Source organism: Neolamprologus multifasciatus, chromosome 6 (genome assembly GCF_963576455.1).
Source record: "Neolamprologus multifasciatus chromosome 6, fNeoMul1.2, whole genome shotgun sequence".
Lineage (NCBI taxonomy): Eukaryota > Metazoa > Chordata > Actinopteri > Cichliformes > Cichlidae > Neolamprologus > Neolamprologus multifasciatus.
In genome coordinates this window covers 38,199,462-38,216,616 of record NC_140444.1, presented here as the reverse complement: position 1 = coordinate 38,216,616, position 17,155 = coordinate 38,199,462, and the positions used below count along the sequence as shown (strand labels likewise).

General features: G+C 42.3%; 1 protein-coding gene across 2 annotated transcripts in view; it reads right to left on the bottom strand.

Moving 5' to 3' along the window:
* Positions 1–1,373: 1,373 nt before the first annotated feature.
* Positions 1,374–17,155, bottom strand: part of slc43a1b (solute carrier family 43 member 1b) — a 22,473-nt gene continuing 6,691 nt past the window's right edge. The window contains exons 6-15 of one of the 2 annotated variants that reach the window (XM_085163873.1): positions 12,718–12,810; positions 12,240–12,373; positions 11,493–11,635; positions 10,715–10,861; positions 10,114–10,149; positions 5,845–5,977; positions 5,493–5,622; positions 5,333–5,410; positions 4,004–4,127; positions 1,374–3,925 (exon numbers count right to left, since the gene is read on the bottom strand). In XM_085163873.1, the coding sequence (XP_085019999.1) occupies positions 3,822–3,925; positions 4,004–4,127; positions 5,333–5,410; positions 5,493–5,622; positions 5,845–5,977; positions 10,114–10,149; positions 10,715–10,861; positions 11,493–11,635; positions 12,240–12,373; positions 12,718–12,810 (1,122 nt within the window). In that variant the 3' untranslated portion in view covers positions 1,374–3,821. The remainder of the gene's footprint in view (positions 3,926–4,003; positions 4,128–5,332; positions 5,411–5,492; positions 5,623–5,844; positions 5,978–10,113; positions 10,150–10,714; positions 10,862–11,492; positions 11,636–12,239; positions 12,374–12,717; positions 12,811–17,155) is intronic. The other variant, XM_085163872.1, reaches the window with a different exon arrangement.

Below are 17,155 nucleotides of genomic sequence, written 5' to 3'. Positions count from 1 at the left end.
CTCTCCGCTGCTGTCAGCGGACCTGGAAGGCAGCTCGGGCAGCACTATTGTGGACCAAGGATCTAAATAAAAGTCATCCAGACCAAACTCCAAGTTACATGCCGAGACAAAAGGTTTGGTTATCAACAAAGCAAATTCCTCTAAGAACGGAGTCTGATAAAACGTCTCCAAACTTCATCAGACCATTTGAAATTGAGGCTCTGTTTAATCCTGTGTCTGTCTGCTCAAAATATGAGAATCAATAACATTTTTCATGTTTCTCAGATCAAACCCACACTCGGTTGGTCCAGCCTCAACAGTGAGCCAGCCCTTACAGGCCAGCAGATTATGAATGTTCGACATCGCAGGAGAGATCTACGATATCTGGGGACCAGGAGTGATATGGCCCAGAAGAGCAGTCGTGGATTGGTGTCATGGTCCTTCAGTCCTCCTGTGCTGGCTCACTCTTTCTATCTGTCACTCCTGGTCCTCCTGTTTCCCCCCTTCAGTCCAGCATACCTGTGTTAATTAACTTACCTGTTGACAATCCTGTGATAGGCCTGGCTGCTGTTTAAGACCTTCATTTGACACTGAATCGTCAAGCAGGAAACAATCAGTTTTGATGGCTCATCTTACTTGATGCACCTCTTTGTTCTCGTCTGCTCAGGATTCCCGGATGTCCTCCTGATGTCAGTTACTGAGAGAGAGAAAAGATTCTCCTGTGGGAAGAGACTCTTTTCCTGAGCTGGTGCCGAGGAATCCTCTGACTACTGCCCATTCACTTTGCATTACGGCATTTATTAACATTTTTAACGTTCACTGTAAATAAATGCACTGAACCTAACCTCTTGAGTCCACATCTTTAGTCCTGCACAGTTATGACAGATGCACATGTTGAGTATTGTTTCTTTTGATTCCTGTTTATTTGGTAATGGTAAATGGACTGATCATTATATAGTGCTTTTCTACTCTCCCGGAGTACTCAAAGCGCTCTATACAACATGCCTCATTCCCGATTCACACCCACTCATACAAGCACTTCCTTCTATACATGAGTGCAATCTAACCAACATTCATACACACTGCGATGGACGCATCAGAGAGCATCTTGGGGTTAGTTCTTGGGCATGCAGACTGGGGAAGCCAAGGATCGAACCTGCTCTACAACTGGCTGGGTGTTCTGCTGGTAGTGGGGATTTTTCTCCTAAGAAACACTGGCCTGAACAGAGTAATCTGTTACAAATATCCTCAAACTGGGATAAAGTACAGCAAAAACAAACCACCACCAATGAGAAAGCCAGTCTGACCGGAAAAGCACAGTACAGTCCTAATTCCCAAGGTTTTAAATACTAGCGTGTTTTAAAATGTCAGCAATAAATCACATGTATACAATGTAACAAGGTACAACAGTTTACAGTTTATTTCTCCCCACAACCTTTATCTTTGCAGCAGGAAATCATAACACCAACTGGGTTGAAGATTATTCTCAGGATATGATTAGGATAAGTTTTTGTGACATGCTGAGTATTACAGCAACAGTTTCTGATGATAGAAGAGTTAACTGTGGTAAATAGTTGAAGATCACACATCTGCAGCTGTTTACATGGATAGAAGTTCACATTCAGTTGTTACATTTGCACTCAACAGCCTTCATGTTCTACAGAAATACACAACAAACTGGCAGCCAGTCGCGTGCTTTGAGTTGTGCTCATTGACAAAGACTCATTCACTAATGGCAACGTGTTCGCAACCTGTCCGCGTTTAAGGATTAGGAAATATGACTAACGATGAGGAAACAAGGGGAAAGCAAATCCCCGTACCTGCATCAGCTAACCAAACGGACACTACAGTTACACTTGGTCCTTGGTCCTAGGATTTGATGAAGTGACCATACTGAAATAAAATATTCATGTTTCACACGTGTCCAAACCTGTGTGTGCTCAAAGTAAAGAACATAAACTTCACTCACGTTTAAAAGGTAAGAGGAAGCCATCCCAGTTACAAGCTGCCATCTGGCAGTCAGTGACAAGCTATTGCTTTTATACCCAGTGTGGGATGATTGTCAGTGATTCATACACATTATTTAATCCTGCTGCTTTCATGTTAGCGCCAGCAGTAGCTACTTCAACATAAGGAAGTGCCGACTGGCCAATCCTCGATTCATTTAGGAAACATCAGCTAAGAGAACTATTTCTCCACTTCAAGCAAAAGCTTGTCTATAAAAAATGACTTAATTATGCTGAAGATGATCTTCTAACAGCGTGAAAGTTATTTTCATGAATTCTGTTAATCTCTCTCTTCATAAAAATAAGACTCTAACAAATCCACAGAAGAACTGAAGGAAGTTCTCCGAGCTGATGGAACAAAGGAACTGCCGAGTCCCTGAGGTTGGCTTTGTGTGAAGAGCGTTTCCACTCAGATGTTACAGTCAAACAATCACAAAGATTCAACAGATTAGTCATCAAAATGTCATAATTGTTTCCAGCATGTAATGTTAGCACAGAAGTACTTTGGCCATGACTAACCTTCAGTGCTTCAAGCCATAACCTCAAATGTCTGTATTTTAAATATAACTAAAGCCCAGAGCGCAGACATTTATGTCTTCAAATTTAATTAGACCCTGTTCTTTGCAGTGGTACTGACTTCCTCCAAACCTCCGAGCCTTAGGGGACAATGAAATGTGCATGCTCTTGCTAAACCTGGCTAATGTTTCAAATAATGAGCTCAGCAAATGCACAAGTAGTCTCTGTAAGCCAAAAGCTTCGACTGCAGGATGCTCTAAACACTTTTCCTCTACAGTTTTTTCTACTGTCAAACCTGTATGATGTCACAGAGAGGGCAGGTCCCTAATATGGTCATCACAAGCACACACGTTTGGCTGTGAGCATGAAAGCTCCACCCACCTGTGTTTACAAGGTTATATTTCATGGGCACAGGTACTCACTGCAATGATGCAATGACATTTCTTGTGCGTAAGTTCAGCAGTGTGCGTGCAGAGAGTCAGCAGCCACACACACAAAGACGCCATCATGCATGCTCACTCAAATCAACCCGACTAAAAGTTTGGAGGGCGGGACCTCAGAGGAACCTAATGTGATTGGTCAAGAGCTCTGTAACAGTTTACTGTGTCAAACCACGTCACACAGTGGTAGGAGCAGATGTTTATAATTCTGAGAATAACGTTTGTGAACTATCAACAGTTCTTTTTCCATATTACCATTAACATAAATTATTTTCTCAAGATCGTAACAATATTGTCCATAATTGTCCTCAGTTACCGGGAAATAAGTGACTTTAAATAACTAGAATATTTAAACAAACCAAACAAGCTCATAACTTGTGTAATAAGCATGTAATAAGCGTGTAATAAGCATATCATATCTGCACGCTTGCTTGAATTTCTACACTTGCATTGCTTTGTAAGCACGAGCCCACAGACCACTGTCACAGTTTAAACTACAGCTGGAAATGTTCTCATCAAACTGCTGCATGTGGTGAACAGGATGAGAGGATACAGGATGTTTCCCACATATTTCCAGAGTCATATGGGGATTGAAGCTCTTCTGAACAAGCCGTTCGTCACAGCCGACTCTTATTCTCACTCACGGAGCAATGCAGGATGTTATTTTTTAAAATATATGTTTTCTTTGGTTTGTGTGTGTTGTCCTTTTCATAATCAAGTTTGATTTATATCCTCAAAAATGAGCAAACTATTTACTAAGTTATTCATTTCATCTTAAACACCATTTGGCATGAGTTCATGGAGTTCTGGGGTCTTAGCAGTTCCACCAGATGACTGGGTTAGAGCAACATTTTCAGTCCTCGATTGGCCGGCAGCTGTGCTATCGTGTTCTGCCGTTGCCCTCATCAGGTTTCTCCGGTGATAGAACAGGTAGCCTGGCAACAGGAAGCCAGCAAGGGAGAAGATGAGAAGGCCCAGATTGATCTGTGGTAAGGAGACAGTGTCGGTACATGTTTCAAACCAAAGCTCTTCTAAAACCGTGTTGGTGTGCACGTGTCCTACCCAGTAAGGATCTCCACTGAGGGGTCCCACCATCAATATGAACAGTGGTTGCTGAAGCAGGGCAAACGCAGCACTGATCATTGACTGCATGCCTGTCAGTGTCCCGAAGTGGTTGGCTGGATATCTAGAAAGAGAGTAGACATTTGTTCTCGTTCATTTGTAATTACAAATGAACAGTAATTCATTCTTAAATTACTGTTAATACATGAGAGTCCCTTGGGTTGGGTTCGGTGTACTTTAAATTTCTCTAACTAGAAATATATGTTAAAAAAACAAAAACGATTTTCAATTTTTTTGTAGTTTATTGCACTTTTTTGCAATTTATGTAATTACTATGCACTTAATGCAGACATATTATTACAATTTGGGCTGTAATGGTTGTATTGATGTATATCAACTTGAAATGCTCCCAAAAATGGCTCCACAGCATGTAAAAATATAATATAAGCTCTGGCAGACTTGGTTCTATGGTAGGTCTTAAAGGGTTAATGTATTACAGACAGAGCTCAGAGCTCGTGAACTCTGGCTGACTCTGGCCCTTTTCACAATCATACAGTCGTGTATTTATCCATTTTTTTAACCTCTTAAGCCCCAAGCCTACCTGATCTCCTGCTTTTTGCCCCCGTATCAGGGGGCGTTGGGGCTTAAGAGGTTAAACTGCTTTTAAAATTTGGGGTCTCTTTCTTCTCTAAACTTGAACGTAAGGATGTTCCAGCTGACTCCATAGTGGTCTGATGTCTGTCTGTGTTAACGGGAACGTGAAGCTCAGTGATATTGTAGCTAACTTCTGTGTGCTTCTTATGGAAAGGGTTAGTTAATATCACAATCCTCCCGGGTTGTGGCTTTTGTTATTTGGTTTTTTTCCTCTCTTGTTTGGTTAATAATAAGAGAGGAAAATAATTTTCCAACATGAGAAGTTCTGTTGAAAAAACTGCTTTTGAGTTTCAGGGTTGGGGGATGGCTACAGCCTATCTCAGCCATAAACCCAGGAAGGTTTTGGCATTTTAAGTATTCTTTGATGGAAAAACATTTGTCTTTTACTTAAGTAAAGAATCCAAATACTTGTCACAGCACTCGGTGATGCAGTTTAACAATATAAAACAAAGTTCAGCTGCCTGTGTGGTCATTTTCCACGTACAGTTGTACCGTCTATACGAGGGCACAGGGCCCCATGTTAGGGCTGAAAATCAATATTTTTATATTTCAAATCGAAAACTCTGATTTCCTTGCCCATGCCTTCCTCACAGGGTTTCTAACTGTAAGCAAAATCTCTCACATTACACATGTTAATATATAAATACTGTAGCTTTGTAAAAGCCCTGTTGTTACCCACACAGCAGCATAGAGACCTCCACAGCAGGAGTGAACAAATCCTCTCACTACGGTATGCAGAATGAACGACACCATCTATCAGAGAAGCAAAGTCAGATGTTAAAAGTGATGCTCGGATGTGTCAGTGAGGACTTCTGACGCTCAGCATTTTGCTAACCTGTAAGGGCAAGTTGTCTATCAGGGACGTGATGCCAAAGGTGACCAACAGGAGGTTGGTGAAGATGTAAGCTCTCAAGGCATTAGTGATTTTCTGGATCTTCCTGTTTCTCTTTGAGGTATTCAGTTGGCTGAGAAGGACAAAGTTCAAGTGTCAACAGAGGCTCATGGCTACACAAAAAGTTTGAATGTGGTGAAATCAAGATGCAGAGGTACACTGTGATGTTAGTGACACCACCAGGCTTCTCTTTTATATCGCAGTTCAAATTAGAGTTAACATTAAACCCATCCTATGTACTAAACACCAGCCTTTGGGTCTGTCTCTAGTATCTTATCCTGAACACTTTTCATACCAATTGTCTGTTTGTGTGTTTGGACTTTCATCTTCACAGTCCTTCATCCTCCAGTCCATGATGTAGCCAATCAACGGACTGGTCAGCAGACACAGCAGCTGCATCGTACCGAAGATCGATGAGTAGAATCCAACTGGAGAGGACATTTATAGAGAGTCAATAAAAAGTGATTTACGTGGGTAATATCATTTGCCCCATGGCTAGACACAACTTGAACCTATACAATAAAATCCATCAACAATACGGTAACATTAAATCTTTGGCACAAGCCATATCTCTGAGCTGTGTTACTTTTCTTTACCACTAGTACTACAGCTTTTATTGCAGTCTAACAAACGTTGTGGGCCAATAGGAAGTCATCCTGTAATATCTTGAAATGTTGCAGACTTTTTCATTGGCTGGACAGGTGCTCTCGACATAGACAGGTAACCGGCATGTCAGCTTCCCACATGTCCGATTACCAGTGATGGGAATAACGGCGTTACTTTTTTCAGTAACGAGTAATCTAATTACTATTCCTATCGTTACAACGCCGTTACCGTTACTAACAGGAAACTGCGGTCGCGTTACTATTTTTCAACAAACAGACGGTTGATGCTGTCTGTAGTTTACGGCATCTTATATCAGCTGCACAGAAGTAGCTGTAAGTAATCTGGACGCTGCAGCTTTAAGCAGCTGCGCACTCCTGCGGGCGGCGATCACTTTCTGCCTGACGATCACTTTCTGCCTGACGATCACTTTCTGGCACAACACCTGGAGTTCAGGGGACAAAACAATGGCATGAGTGCTGCTGTTTGACTGAGGAAGAATAAAGTACTCGTGGTAAGACAATCACATGACCACTTCAAGATGACAAAGCAACAAGGTGGCAGTTTATAAATTGTGCTGATAGGCCAGTAAAACCAGAGTCATGATAAACAAAATCTACGTGTGTTTGTTCCTCAATAGTTTCATGTTTACTGTCTGAGGACAGCGCAGCGACACCTCTCTGCTCATGAGCAAACAATAAAAATCAAACCAAAATCAGCCCGTTCATGTTGGTGGGAAAATGCACCATGTCGACCAATCAGAACAATGATATGGCAACATGACATCTGGTTGGTTTGGAAGAGGGGGAAGATTTAGGAGTGACGGCGAGAGAGTGAGAGACAGTTTTGAGATGTGAGAGATTTGTGACGTTTAGCGTGTTTGGAGTGTGTAGTTCATGTGTTGTCTTGTGTAGTTCATGTGTTGTCTTGTGTAGTTCATGTGTTGTCTTGTGTAGTTCATGTGTTGTCTTGTGTAGTTAGTGTGTTGTTAATGTGTTGTCTTGTGTAGTTAGTGTGTTGTCTTGTGTAGTTCATGTGTTGTCTTGTGTAGTTAGTGTGTTGTTAATGTGTTGTCTTGTGTAGTTAGTGTGTTGTCTTGTGTAGTTCATGTGTTGTCTTGTGTAGTTAGTGTGTTGTTAATGTGTTGTCTTGTGTAGTTAGTGTGTAGTTAGTGTGTTGTCTTGTGTAGTTAGTGTGTTGTCTTGTGTAGTTCATGTGTTGTCTTGTGTAGTTCATGTGTTGTCTTGTGTAGTTCATGTGTTGTCTTGTGTAGTTAGTGTGTTGTTAATGTGTTGTCTTGTGTAGTTAGTGTGTAGTTAGTGTGTTGTCTTGTGTAGTTAGTGTGTTGTTAATGTGTTGTCTTGTGTAGTTAGTGTGTAGTTAGTGTGTTGTCTTGTGTAGTTAGTGTGTAGTGTTGTGGATAGTTTTGTGTTGTGTGTCAGAACAATGAGGCGACTGCTGTCTCCAGGTAGAAACAGCAGTGACACACCTGCTGCTGTCAGACCTGCAGGTATCAGGCTGTGATGTTTCCTTTATAGTGGACAGAAATATTTGGCACAAATAATTTGTGTGGCGTCTTATTTAATGCAGAACAGCTGATTGTTTTTGTAAATAGTTTGACATGGTTAAAAAAGGTAACCAAAAGGTAAATGGCTGCAAATCACTTTGTTGTTTGCAAAACTTGTGCATATGATTTTAAAACTGACAATTTATATTTGCATTTAAAGTTATGAAAAACATGTTTGTGGTTGTTACAGTAACAAATATAACTTTTTCTACTCATGTCTTTGTTTTTTGCCTGATTTTAGATCAATTGTGTTAACACAGTTTGTCAAAATGAAAACATAAATGTAAATTCAGACACGTGAGGTTGTGCTGAAAAGAATGACACCAAACAAGGCAAAGTAACTAGTGAAGGTGAAATGTGGAGGAAACATCAGACGTAGTTACAACGTGGACATGCAGTAATGCCACATGCTAACACTGGGAGGGAAGACACAACTCACCAAAGTAAACTGCAGGTGGACGACCACAAAAAGTTTGAACATGGCCATTTTAAAGAAGCTAAGAAAGACAAACTGGCTAAAACCAACTGTCATGGTCCAGGTGAGTGCGGGGTTTTTCTGCTGGGCTCCACCTTCAGGCGGAGACTCCAATCAGCCTTCACAGCTCAATGCAATCAAGTCACCAGCATTTAAGACCAGCACTCACAACAGACCGTTGCCAGATCTTCAGCTAACTCGCGTTAGTCGTGGCCGCCAAGCTCGTGTGAGATTCCTTATCTTTTGCATTTCTACTCACAGTGTTTTCTCTCTTCATAGTACCCACCGGGCCGTCACACTTCACAAGCAGGAAAAATACGCATCTCTGTCTGGATGCTGGTTTTCTGCTATCAGGTTGCACTCCCTTCATCGTGGCCTTTCACCTACCTGCCCCCCTATTCTAGACTCTCTCTTGACCACTCCTCACCCAGACCCCCTAGACCCCCTCCTTGCCTGACGCCTGCCCCTGCAACACGTAAACCATAACCATCATAGTTTAATCACCGGCTGTGATTCACTAGACTGCCACTGACTGCCTGTCTCTTCTCATTATAGTGACTCAGTGTACCTCCACCCAGGCCGCTGCCCCTTTTCCCCGTACTTAAACTCTTGCACAGGGATGAGTACCGGTATCCGGTGCCATGATGGCACCGGTTCTGTCATAAACGGTAGTAACCAGACCGAAAAGCAGCGCACATTTCAGTGCTTTATTTCGGTGCTTTTTTTTCCTGAGCTGTGATACACTTTAGATTCTAGCCAATCATTTTACGATTCCGAGGATAGTAGGCGGGTCAAGGCGAAGCGGTCAAAGTCTGGCTGTACTTCACAGCAAAAGATGCAAACTCAGCAGCTGCAACAAGTGCTTTAAGCTGATACTGTGATACTGTCAAAGGAGGTAACACCTCAAATCTGATGAAACACCTGGCGACGCATAGTGTTTTTTTAAAAGCCGAGAAATGCGCCGTATTTGATAGCTTGCTGCGAGACCTCACACCGAGCACATCTACTGCGGGTGTGGTGCCTGTTATCGGACCCGGAGTTAGCAACATCCCCCAAAAACCCGAAGAGGAGAGTCCTGGCCCCTAGCCCTGCCAGTGTAGCAGAAATGATGAGGATGATGATGCAGCAGCAGCCGTTCTTCTCTGCGTGAGTAGCTTCATGTTGTTCGTGTGTAATTTACGTTGAGTAGGCTAACCACGTTATTACATTAATGCATGTAAGGTGAACTAGCAAACATCATCATAGCTACATGCGGCTGTCTTCTTGTATGATGGCAGATACTCCCTTCACCCTGGACAAAAAGGCTAAAATGACCAAAGAAAAAGTGGAAAACAGTTAAACATGAGAGGTTTTTGGACAAAGTTTGTGTTTTTTCCATTGTTTAAGCTGCTTCCAGCCAAGAGTGATGCCATATATGCCCCATAGCTGCAGAAAAGGCTAACATTGTTATCTTTTTACAAAAAAACAGCTGAACATGAGAGGTTTTTGGACAAGTTCGTGTTCTCCATTCTTTAAGCACCGGTTTGAGCACCGTTTAAGCACCGGCACCGTTTCAAAAGTACCGGTTTGGCACCGGTATTGGATAAAACCTAAACGATACCCATCCCTACTCTTGCATCTAGTCATAGCACAAGAACAAGAGCTCAGTGCCGATCAAAGCAGGTATTAGCCTTTTACAAAACAGTTGCATTTGGTTGATCTCTAGAAAATGAATCACGAAAGTTCCCATAAAATCTGAGTAACTGTTCAAGGTGCTTTCTTGAAGTCGTTTGAAATTGTAAGTCTAACATGTTCCTTCCACAGAGCAAAAACAATCTGAATCTTAAGTCAGGACCCAAACAGGTCTTGGTCCTGGGTCGAGTCTCAGTGGACAGCAGTCGTGTGTGTGCACCATTAGGACTGAGTGTTTTGGTTTGTACCTTGTTGTTCCACCTCCTGCTGTAGCTCCTCAGAGGCTGAAAGAGACAGCAGCAGGTCAGGGATTACCAGAGATGGGTTAACAATAATTCTCATTAGCAGCACACTCACTTTGGCCCTATAAACAAGTGACAAATACAAGAAAAAACGCTGAAACCATGTTCCCCTTGATTTGATGATTTGGCTCCAATGTGCACCTTACAAGGAAGCTCATGCAGATCTGAGTGATTGCCTTTATCCTACGGTGAAACTATGGTAAAGTAGTCTGCATTCATGTGGTGAGAGGTTTACTAAATGGTTTGATGAGATTAAAAATGATGTGAATTCTGTGCCATAACCTTAACTTTCACCCAGCACAACACTAAACACTTGATATAGAGTTTTTTTTAACCACATGAGGAATACCAAAACTGTTCTGGCTGCTTGTGTTTAGAAACATCCATTTGCTTCCGCGGGTCGCGGGGGGCGCTGGAGCCTATCCCAGCTGTCATGGGGCGAGAGGCGGGGTCCACCCTGGACAGGGCGCCAGTCTGTCGCAGGGCTAATGAAATAAACCATGCAGCATTTAGATTTAAACAATAGAAAATGGACCATTATTCTTACGGTTGGGGTCGCCATGGGTGACTAGGAACTCTATCATCTTATTCATAGCGCCCATGAAGAAGATGAGCCTCAGCTGTGTCATCGCCATGGTGATAAGACTCCACAGGAATATGGGAGAACACACAGAATTACAGAGCGGCACAGAAGCTGAAGAAGGAGACAAAGAGAGAAAATGAATGTACATTTGGTTCAGCAGATACAGACCTGAGAGCCGTGCAGGTTCCAGCCAAAGTTTACCAAAACTCTTTCAGTTCACTGAGAGTTCAGCAGATTCTCGCACAGTTCATTTTGCTGTTCATGGTAGTTTACGGTGCACAAAAGTCTTTAAAGACTAGAAAACCTAGAAAACCTGTAGCTCAGGTGGCAGAGCAGGTCAGCCACTAATCAGAAGGTCGGTGGTTCGATCCCAGGCTGCCTCCTGGTTGCATGCCAAATACTAACCCCATATTTGCCTGCTGGTGGTGGTCAGAGGGCCCGGTGGCGCTAGTGTTTGGCAGGTGTGGCTGCAGTGTGGCTTGCCATCACCAGTGTCTGAATGTAGTGTAAAGTGCTTTGGGGTGGTGGACCATTGGTCTGTCAACCACTGGTCGACTCTCCCCTTGTGAACGAGACCCTGATGGTGTTTTTCTGGACTCGGGGCAACACTTAACCGTCATCAAAGGTAAGGGAGCCATTGATGACCGCTCGGAAGATGGGAGCTTGATTTTTGAGAATAAAATCACTGAGAGTGTCGGCAGCAAGCTCAACTTAAACTAAAGCCAAAAAACAAAACAAATACCTTGGGCTGTGCTGTGGGGGTCTGTGTGCTCAGGTACTGTCTGTCTGGATCCCATTGTGTCTTCCATTGCAGTCATGTGGGTGATGTTCCTGTCCCCGGTCAGGCTGTCCTCTGTCACGACCCCACTTATCTTCACCCTTTTACTGTTAAGAGGAAAAAAACACAGAATGTAATGGGAAGAGTCATAATGTGCAATTCCCACTATTTCAAAGATGTTTTAAGTTGAAGACTTTTGGAAATGCTCATAAAAAGTGCCCGAAATCACAGCTCACTTTACTGAATCACATGGGAAAGGTTCATCATGAAGCCTCGTGACAGCTGAGTGGGTAACATGAAGTCGCAACACGAGGAGCAATTCCCTCATCAATATCTATATTAGTCTGAAGGCAGTGATTTATAGCCTCCTCTCTAGCATTGGAGCAGATAGGAAGCCTAACCGACTGCAATGACTCTGAGCATCTGTGCACAGCTGTCCTGGGTGTTGTTGTCCCTCTTCTGTTCTCTGTGTTTTGTTCATGTCTCTTTCCATTGTGAGCTTTAGTCGACTCTCAGCGCTCTCTGTTCTGCATCCTGCAGTCAGCTTTTTGCGTCTTCCCTGGAGAAATCTCTCAGGGAGAATGGAATCACCCCAAACTGGTACCTCTGCGATCATACTGATCACAACTGTCTCATCATTAGACTTTTGTTCTACTTTTAAACGTCTGACACAGTTTCCAGTGTTAATTCGTCTATTCTGTTAAAACTGACGTGTATCTGATGTCTTCGGGTGCAGGGAAAGATTCAGTGGGCCAGTTCAGGAAGCAGTTTAGGATCACAGTGCAGGCCATTCCACTCCAGACCCACATGATGACCCGGAAAGAGACGCCAAGGTCATAAATCACCTGGAGAGAGTAGGGCAGAGAAGCATGAGGGAAGAGATTTAAGGGTTGAGGTGAATAAAGGAAACGTGTGCATGATGCTGCTAACGTGACCTTTAGTTACTGTTAACGTGAAATCTCACGGCAGTATCCTCCCTTTTATTTTTCTCTTGTTTATTCTTCTTCCTGTTTCCTGTCCACTGTCCTCTCTGTCATCAGCTTTTTGGTCCTTCTGCCCTCTTTGCTTTCTTTCATGTTCCCTACAGTTTACAACCCTCTACTACAGTTTAACAAGCAACATCTTGTAGCTTTCAGCCAAGAAAGATTTTCCACCTTTCAACGAGGTGTGTGAGTGTGTGCGTCTGTACCTTGACACCGGGGAAGGTGACAGCTGAAGAAGCATAGGAGCCAATCATCAGGGAGAGGACGGTTGATCGAATGTTCCCAAACATGTTGGGCAGCTAGATGAGAGAGAGAAACGATCGTTCTGTCACAGTTTCTGTCCAAGGACAAAAGCTTCAGCTTTCAACATTTTCTCTACAGTTGTACATTTTAATAAGTAACCAGCAGGTGGCGCTCTTAAAAGCTTTGTACAAACACTGGGGAAAAAGTCGTGTGTGTATGTGTGTGTGTCTATGGGTTCTTACTATACTGGTGGGGACCAAAATCCAGGTCCCCACACAAGTGTGTGCGCGAGTGTGTGTGTGTGTGTGTGTGTGTGTGTGTGTGTGTGTGTGTGCACGTGTGCGTCAGGCGTTCACTCTAAGTATAGACACACGTGGAACAGTGCCGCCTCATGAATGTGGCTCAGTTACACTACAGGCTGTAATACTCAGTTGAAACTTGCATCAGCTTCATATATTTGGAGGATTACATAATTGGATTTAATACATAATTTGTCTTAATTTATTCAAACATTACTTATGTAGCCAAGCGGCTACACTGTAACTCTATAGTTAAATTCATTCATTAAGTGTTGCCTAAACAACAAATTAGTGTAAGAGTCAGAGAGTGGAGGGATACATGAAATGTAAATGTGAAAATATTGTTTCTCTACATGAAGATCTTCAGTTGGTGGTTTGGGTGTAAACTGTGCAGCTCTATAAGACACTGTGACAGCGTGGACTGGACTGTAATATGGTTTCAGTTGTTGTTTTGAAGCATTGGAAAGCTGGTGTCAAATCCACACAGCAGTTCATAATTTTAGTCATGACTGCATTTGCTCAGAGTTCACTCTATCTATAACTCTGAGGCTCATCCTTTTGCTTTTCTACTGACTAACATCATCTTATTTTAACAAACTGCACAGTGCATGTCAGGAGAGACTTTGAATATGCCATTAATCAACACGTCCTGTGTCAAGTTACTACAGCGCCTTCCAAATTATTATGCAAATGATATTTTCCTCTGTTTTTCCTAAGCAGTCGATTCAAATGACAGTCGGTCATTCGAGTCATCAACCATTAGAGTATAATTCAAATGTTACTGAACAAAACTCCCAATGAAAACAGTGTTTTTCAAAAATAAAAAAACTTAAAATGCTTTGTTCCAAATTATTACGCACACAGAGTTTCAAAGGTTTTATAGGTTGTAGAGAAGTGAAAATGGTCATTTGTTGAATTTGCAGCATTAGTGGATCAGTTTCACTGACATCAAAAGTTATTTCAATCAAAAACATCCTAACAGGTCGAGTTACACATTAACACAGGACCCCTTATTTGATAGCAGTTTTACAATTCTTGCATCCATGGAACTTGTTTCTGGAAAGTTTCTGCTTGAATGTCTCTGCAGGATGTCAGAATAGCCTCTCAGAGCTGCTGTTTGGATGTGAACGGCCCCCCACCCTCATATTCTTTTACTCGAGGATGCTCCAAAGGTTCTCAGTAGGATTGAGGTCAGGGAAGAATGGGTTCCTCTCCTTTTATGCCGATAGCAGCCAAAGATGCAGAGGTGTTCCTCGTAGCATGAGATGGTGCATTGTCTTGCATGAAGATGGTTGTGTTGCAGAAAGCACAGTTCTTCTTTTTGTACCAGGAAGAAAGTGGTCAGTCAGAAACTCCTTTAGGGATCCTAAAAGGGCCGTCCAGCTCTCTCCCCGTGATTCCAGCTCAAAAACAACTCCACCACCTCACTGCTGACGACGCAGCCAACCATCCACCTCTGCATCCATCTGGACCATCCAGGGTGGCGCTGCACCAAGACCAAGACTATTTGAAAGTCTTCATGTGGTTCTGGGCCCAATGCAGCTGTTTCTGCTTGTGAGCATTGGTTAGGGGTGGCCGAATAGAAGGTTTATGCACAGCTGCCAGTCTCTGGAGGATCCTACAGCTTGACGTTCGCAGGGCTCCAGAGGCACCAGCAGCTTCAAATATCTGTTTGCAGCTTTGTAATGGCCTTTTAGCAGCTGCTCTCTGGCAGAAACCTTCATCATTGTGCCTTTATCTGCACGAACCCGTGTGTGCTCTGACTCAGCCACAAATCTCTTACATTATGGTGATCACACTTAAATTTTCGTGAAATATCTGAGGTTTTCATTACGTGTCCAAGGCGGTCAACTATTTCACGCTTTTCAGCAGAGATCATTTTTCGTTCCCATATTGCTTGAAAATGGTCGCCTGTTTAATAATGTGGAACATCCTCCTTTAGTAGTTTTTCCTTTAATTGGGCTCAGCTGGCAAACAAATGATCACAGGTGTCCGAGATGGATTTCAGTGATACAAAGAGTCCTGAGACACAATCCCATCGATGAGTTTAACTGAAAAACAACTTATTTAATCTTTATAACACTTAAACACAATTTGCATAATAATTTGGAACTTGGTGTATATTAACTATGACAGTATGAAGAAGAAGCGTCTCTGTTTTATCTCAAAACCTCTGCTCATGTCGTTTCCTGTGGATCAGCTCTGTCCTGCTCGGATCATTGGTCATAAGCAGCTGCTGTGTGTTACATATTTGTATCACAGATATGAATAACACACCTTCATTTCTCACACACCTTCATTCGAAGAACAACAGAAGCTGCACTTGTGTGGTACCTGGTGTTCACAGACCATCACTACTGGAGGTGTTTCTGAGCCCACTCCCTGATTTAACGACACCATCGTGCCTGTCCTTAACGCACACACATCCATCAGTTCCAGGTTCGATGGTTGTGCTCGGAGGTTTCTCCACATTCTCAGAATACTTTGCTATTACGTACAGTTTACGATGACACAGTCTTCACAGTTTCACACTGACGGACATTATTCTGAAATATCTGAACAGTAGATGCAGGGTTATTTATCTATTTTTCACCACCTGTGGTCAGTTGACCTGACGAGTCACTGTTCTGTTTTGAATATGTTCACATGCTAATGAGACAAATACGAGGAAATTGTATTTCTATTGTTATACATCAGAAAATTGTGAAGCTTTTATTTTGACATCCGAATAGACAGGAAAGCCTTTATTTTGACATGTGCATAGACAGGAACAGTGGGGAAAGCATGGCTACACCTTTGAAATCTTTTGAGTTGAATCCAAAATAATCCTCCAGAAAGCAAAAGTCAGTTCAGTCAGTTCAGTCAGTTCTTTGTATATTAGACCATTAGTAACAGGCTGTTTGAGACATTATTTTGTACCTTCCTTGAAGTGCAGTAGTTATCGGTCGTAGCTTCTGAGCTAATGACACAAGTGTACACTTGCCCACTACCTGCTTATTTTCTTTGCACTAACATCAGATTGTATATCTACAGGATGCTTATCTTGGAGTCTCCTATGTTAGTGGCTAAATATACTTACCTGCTGATTATATAACAATCCATTAAGAGTTTAGTTTTATGTGTTTCTAGTTTCACTCCAATGATGTCAGTTCAACACTATGTTCGAAGTCATTAAAGGAGCAAGTACGCTCACCTTCCTGGCTCTTGAGTTTGGCTGGCTGTTCACGCTCAGGGAGTTCAACACACAGAGAGAACAGTCACTGTGTCTTCCTCTAACTGTTTCTTTTTAGTATCGTTTACCTTTTTGGGCTTTTGTTGCTCCCATGAATCAAAACAAGCCATTAATTTAAATCAAATGATACAATGTCTCAGTTTAAATATTTAAAATCATTTTTATGTTATACTGTGGAAACAAAATATGGCTTTGTCAGAGTTACAAACCATTGAGTTCTGTTTTTATCTACGTTGCGTCTTAACTTCTTTTTTTTGAATTGGGGTTGTAGCTATGGTGTCACGAGTGTTCACGCTGAAGGTGTCATGAGAAACACTCTTTGTTTACATAAATTAAATTAAATGAAACCGATAATATCGGAGAATTCAGCTACAGCATGCAACAGGCCGTCAGTTTCTTTGTTTGTACATTGGCCTCATTTGCCCCAGTGTAAATATCACTGGGTTTTATTTGTCTACAGCCTCGGGTTCAGCTGAAGTCATGCCTTCCCAGAGTAATGTTTCCATGTTGTACGTTTGCCTCCACCCTTGGCTCTCCATTCTTATCAGCCCTCCCCTCTTTTCCATCGCTGTGTTGCCTCTGTGCACACACAGCTTATAAAACATAAGCATGAAGTTCCAACCACAAATATCACAACACCAGCTGCAGGTCAGTTCCACAGAATGACACCAGTGGGTCTTTTTGTGTTAATTTATTGCAAATTAACATAAACCACAAGCCCGTAGCTACATAAATCCAATAACTAGACAAGAATGTTAATGTTGATGCATATGTATATGTACATACAGTATATGTAAGGTATGGTATACATATCTATCTATCTATAAAATAAAAATGCAAAAAAAGGTCATTGTTGTTTCACAGAAACAT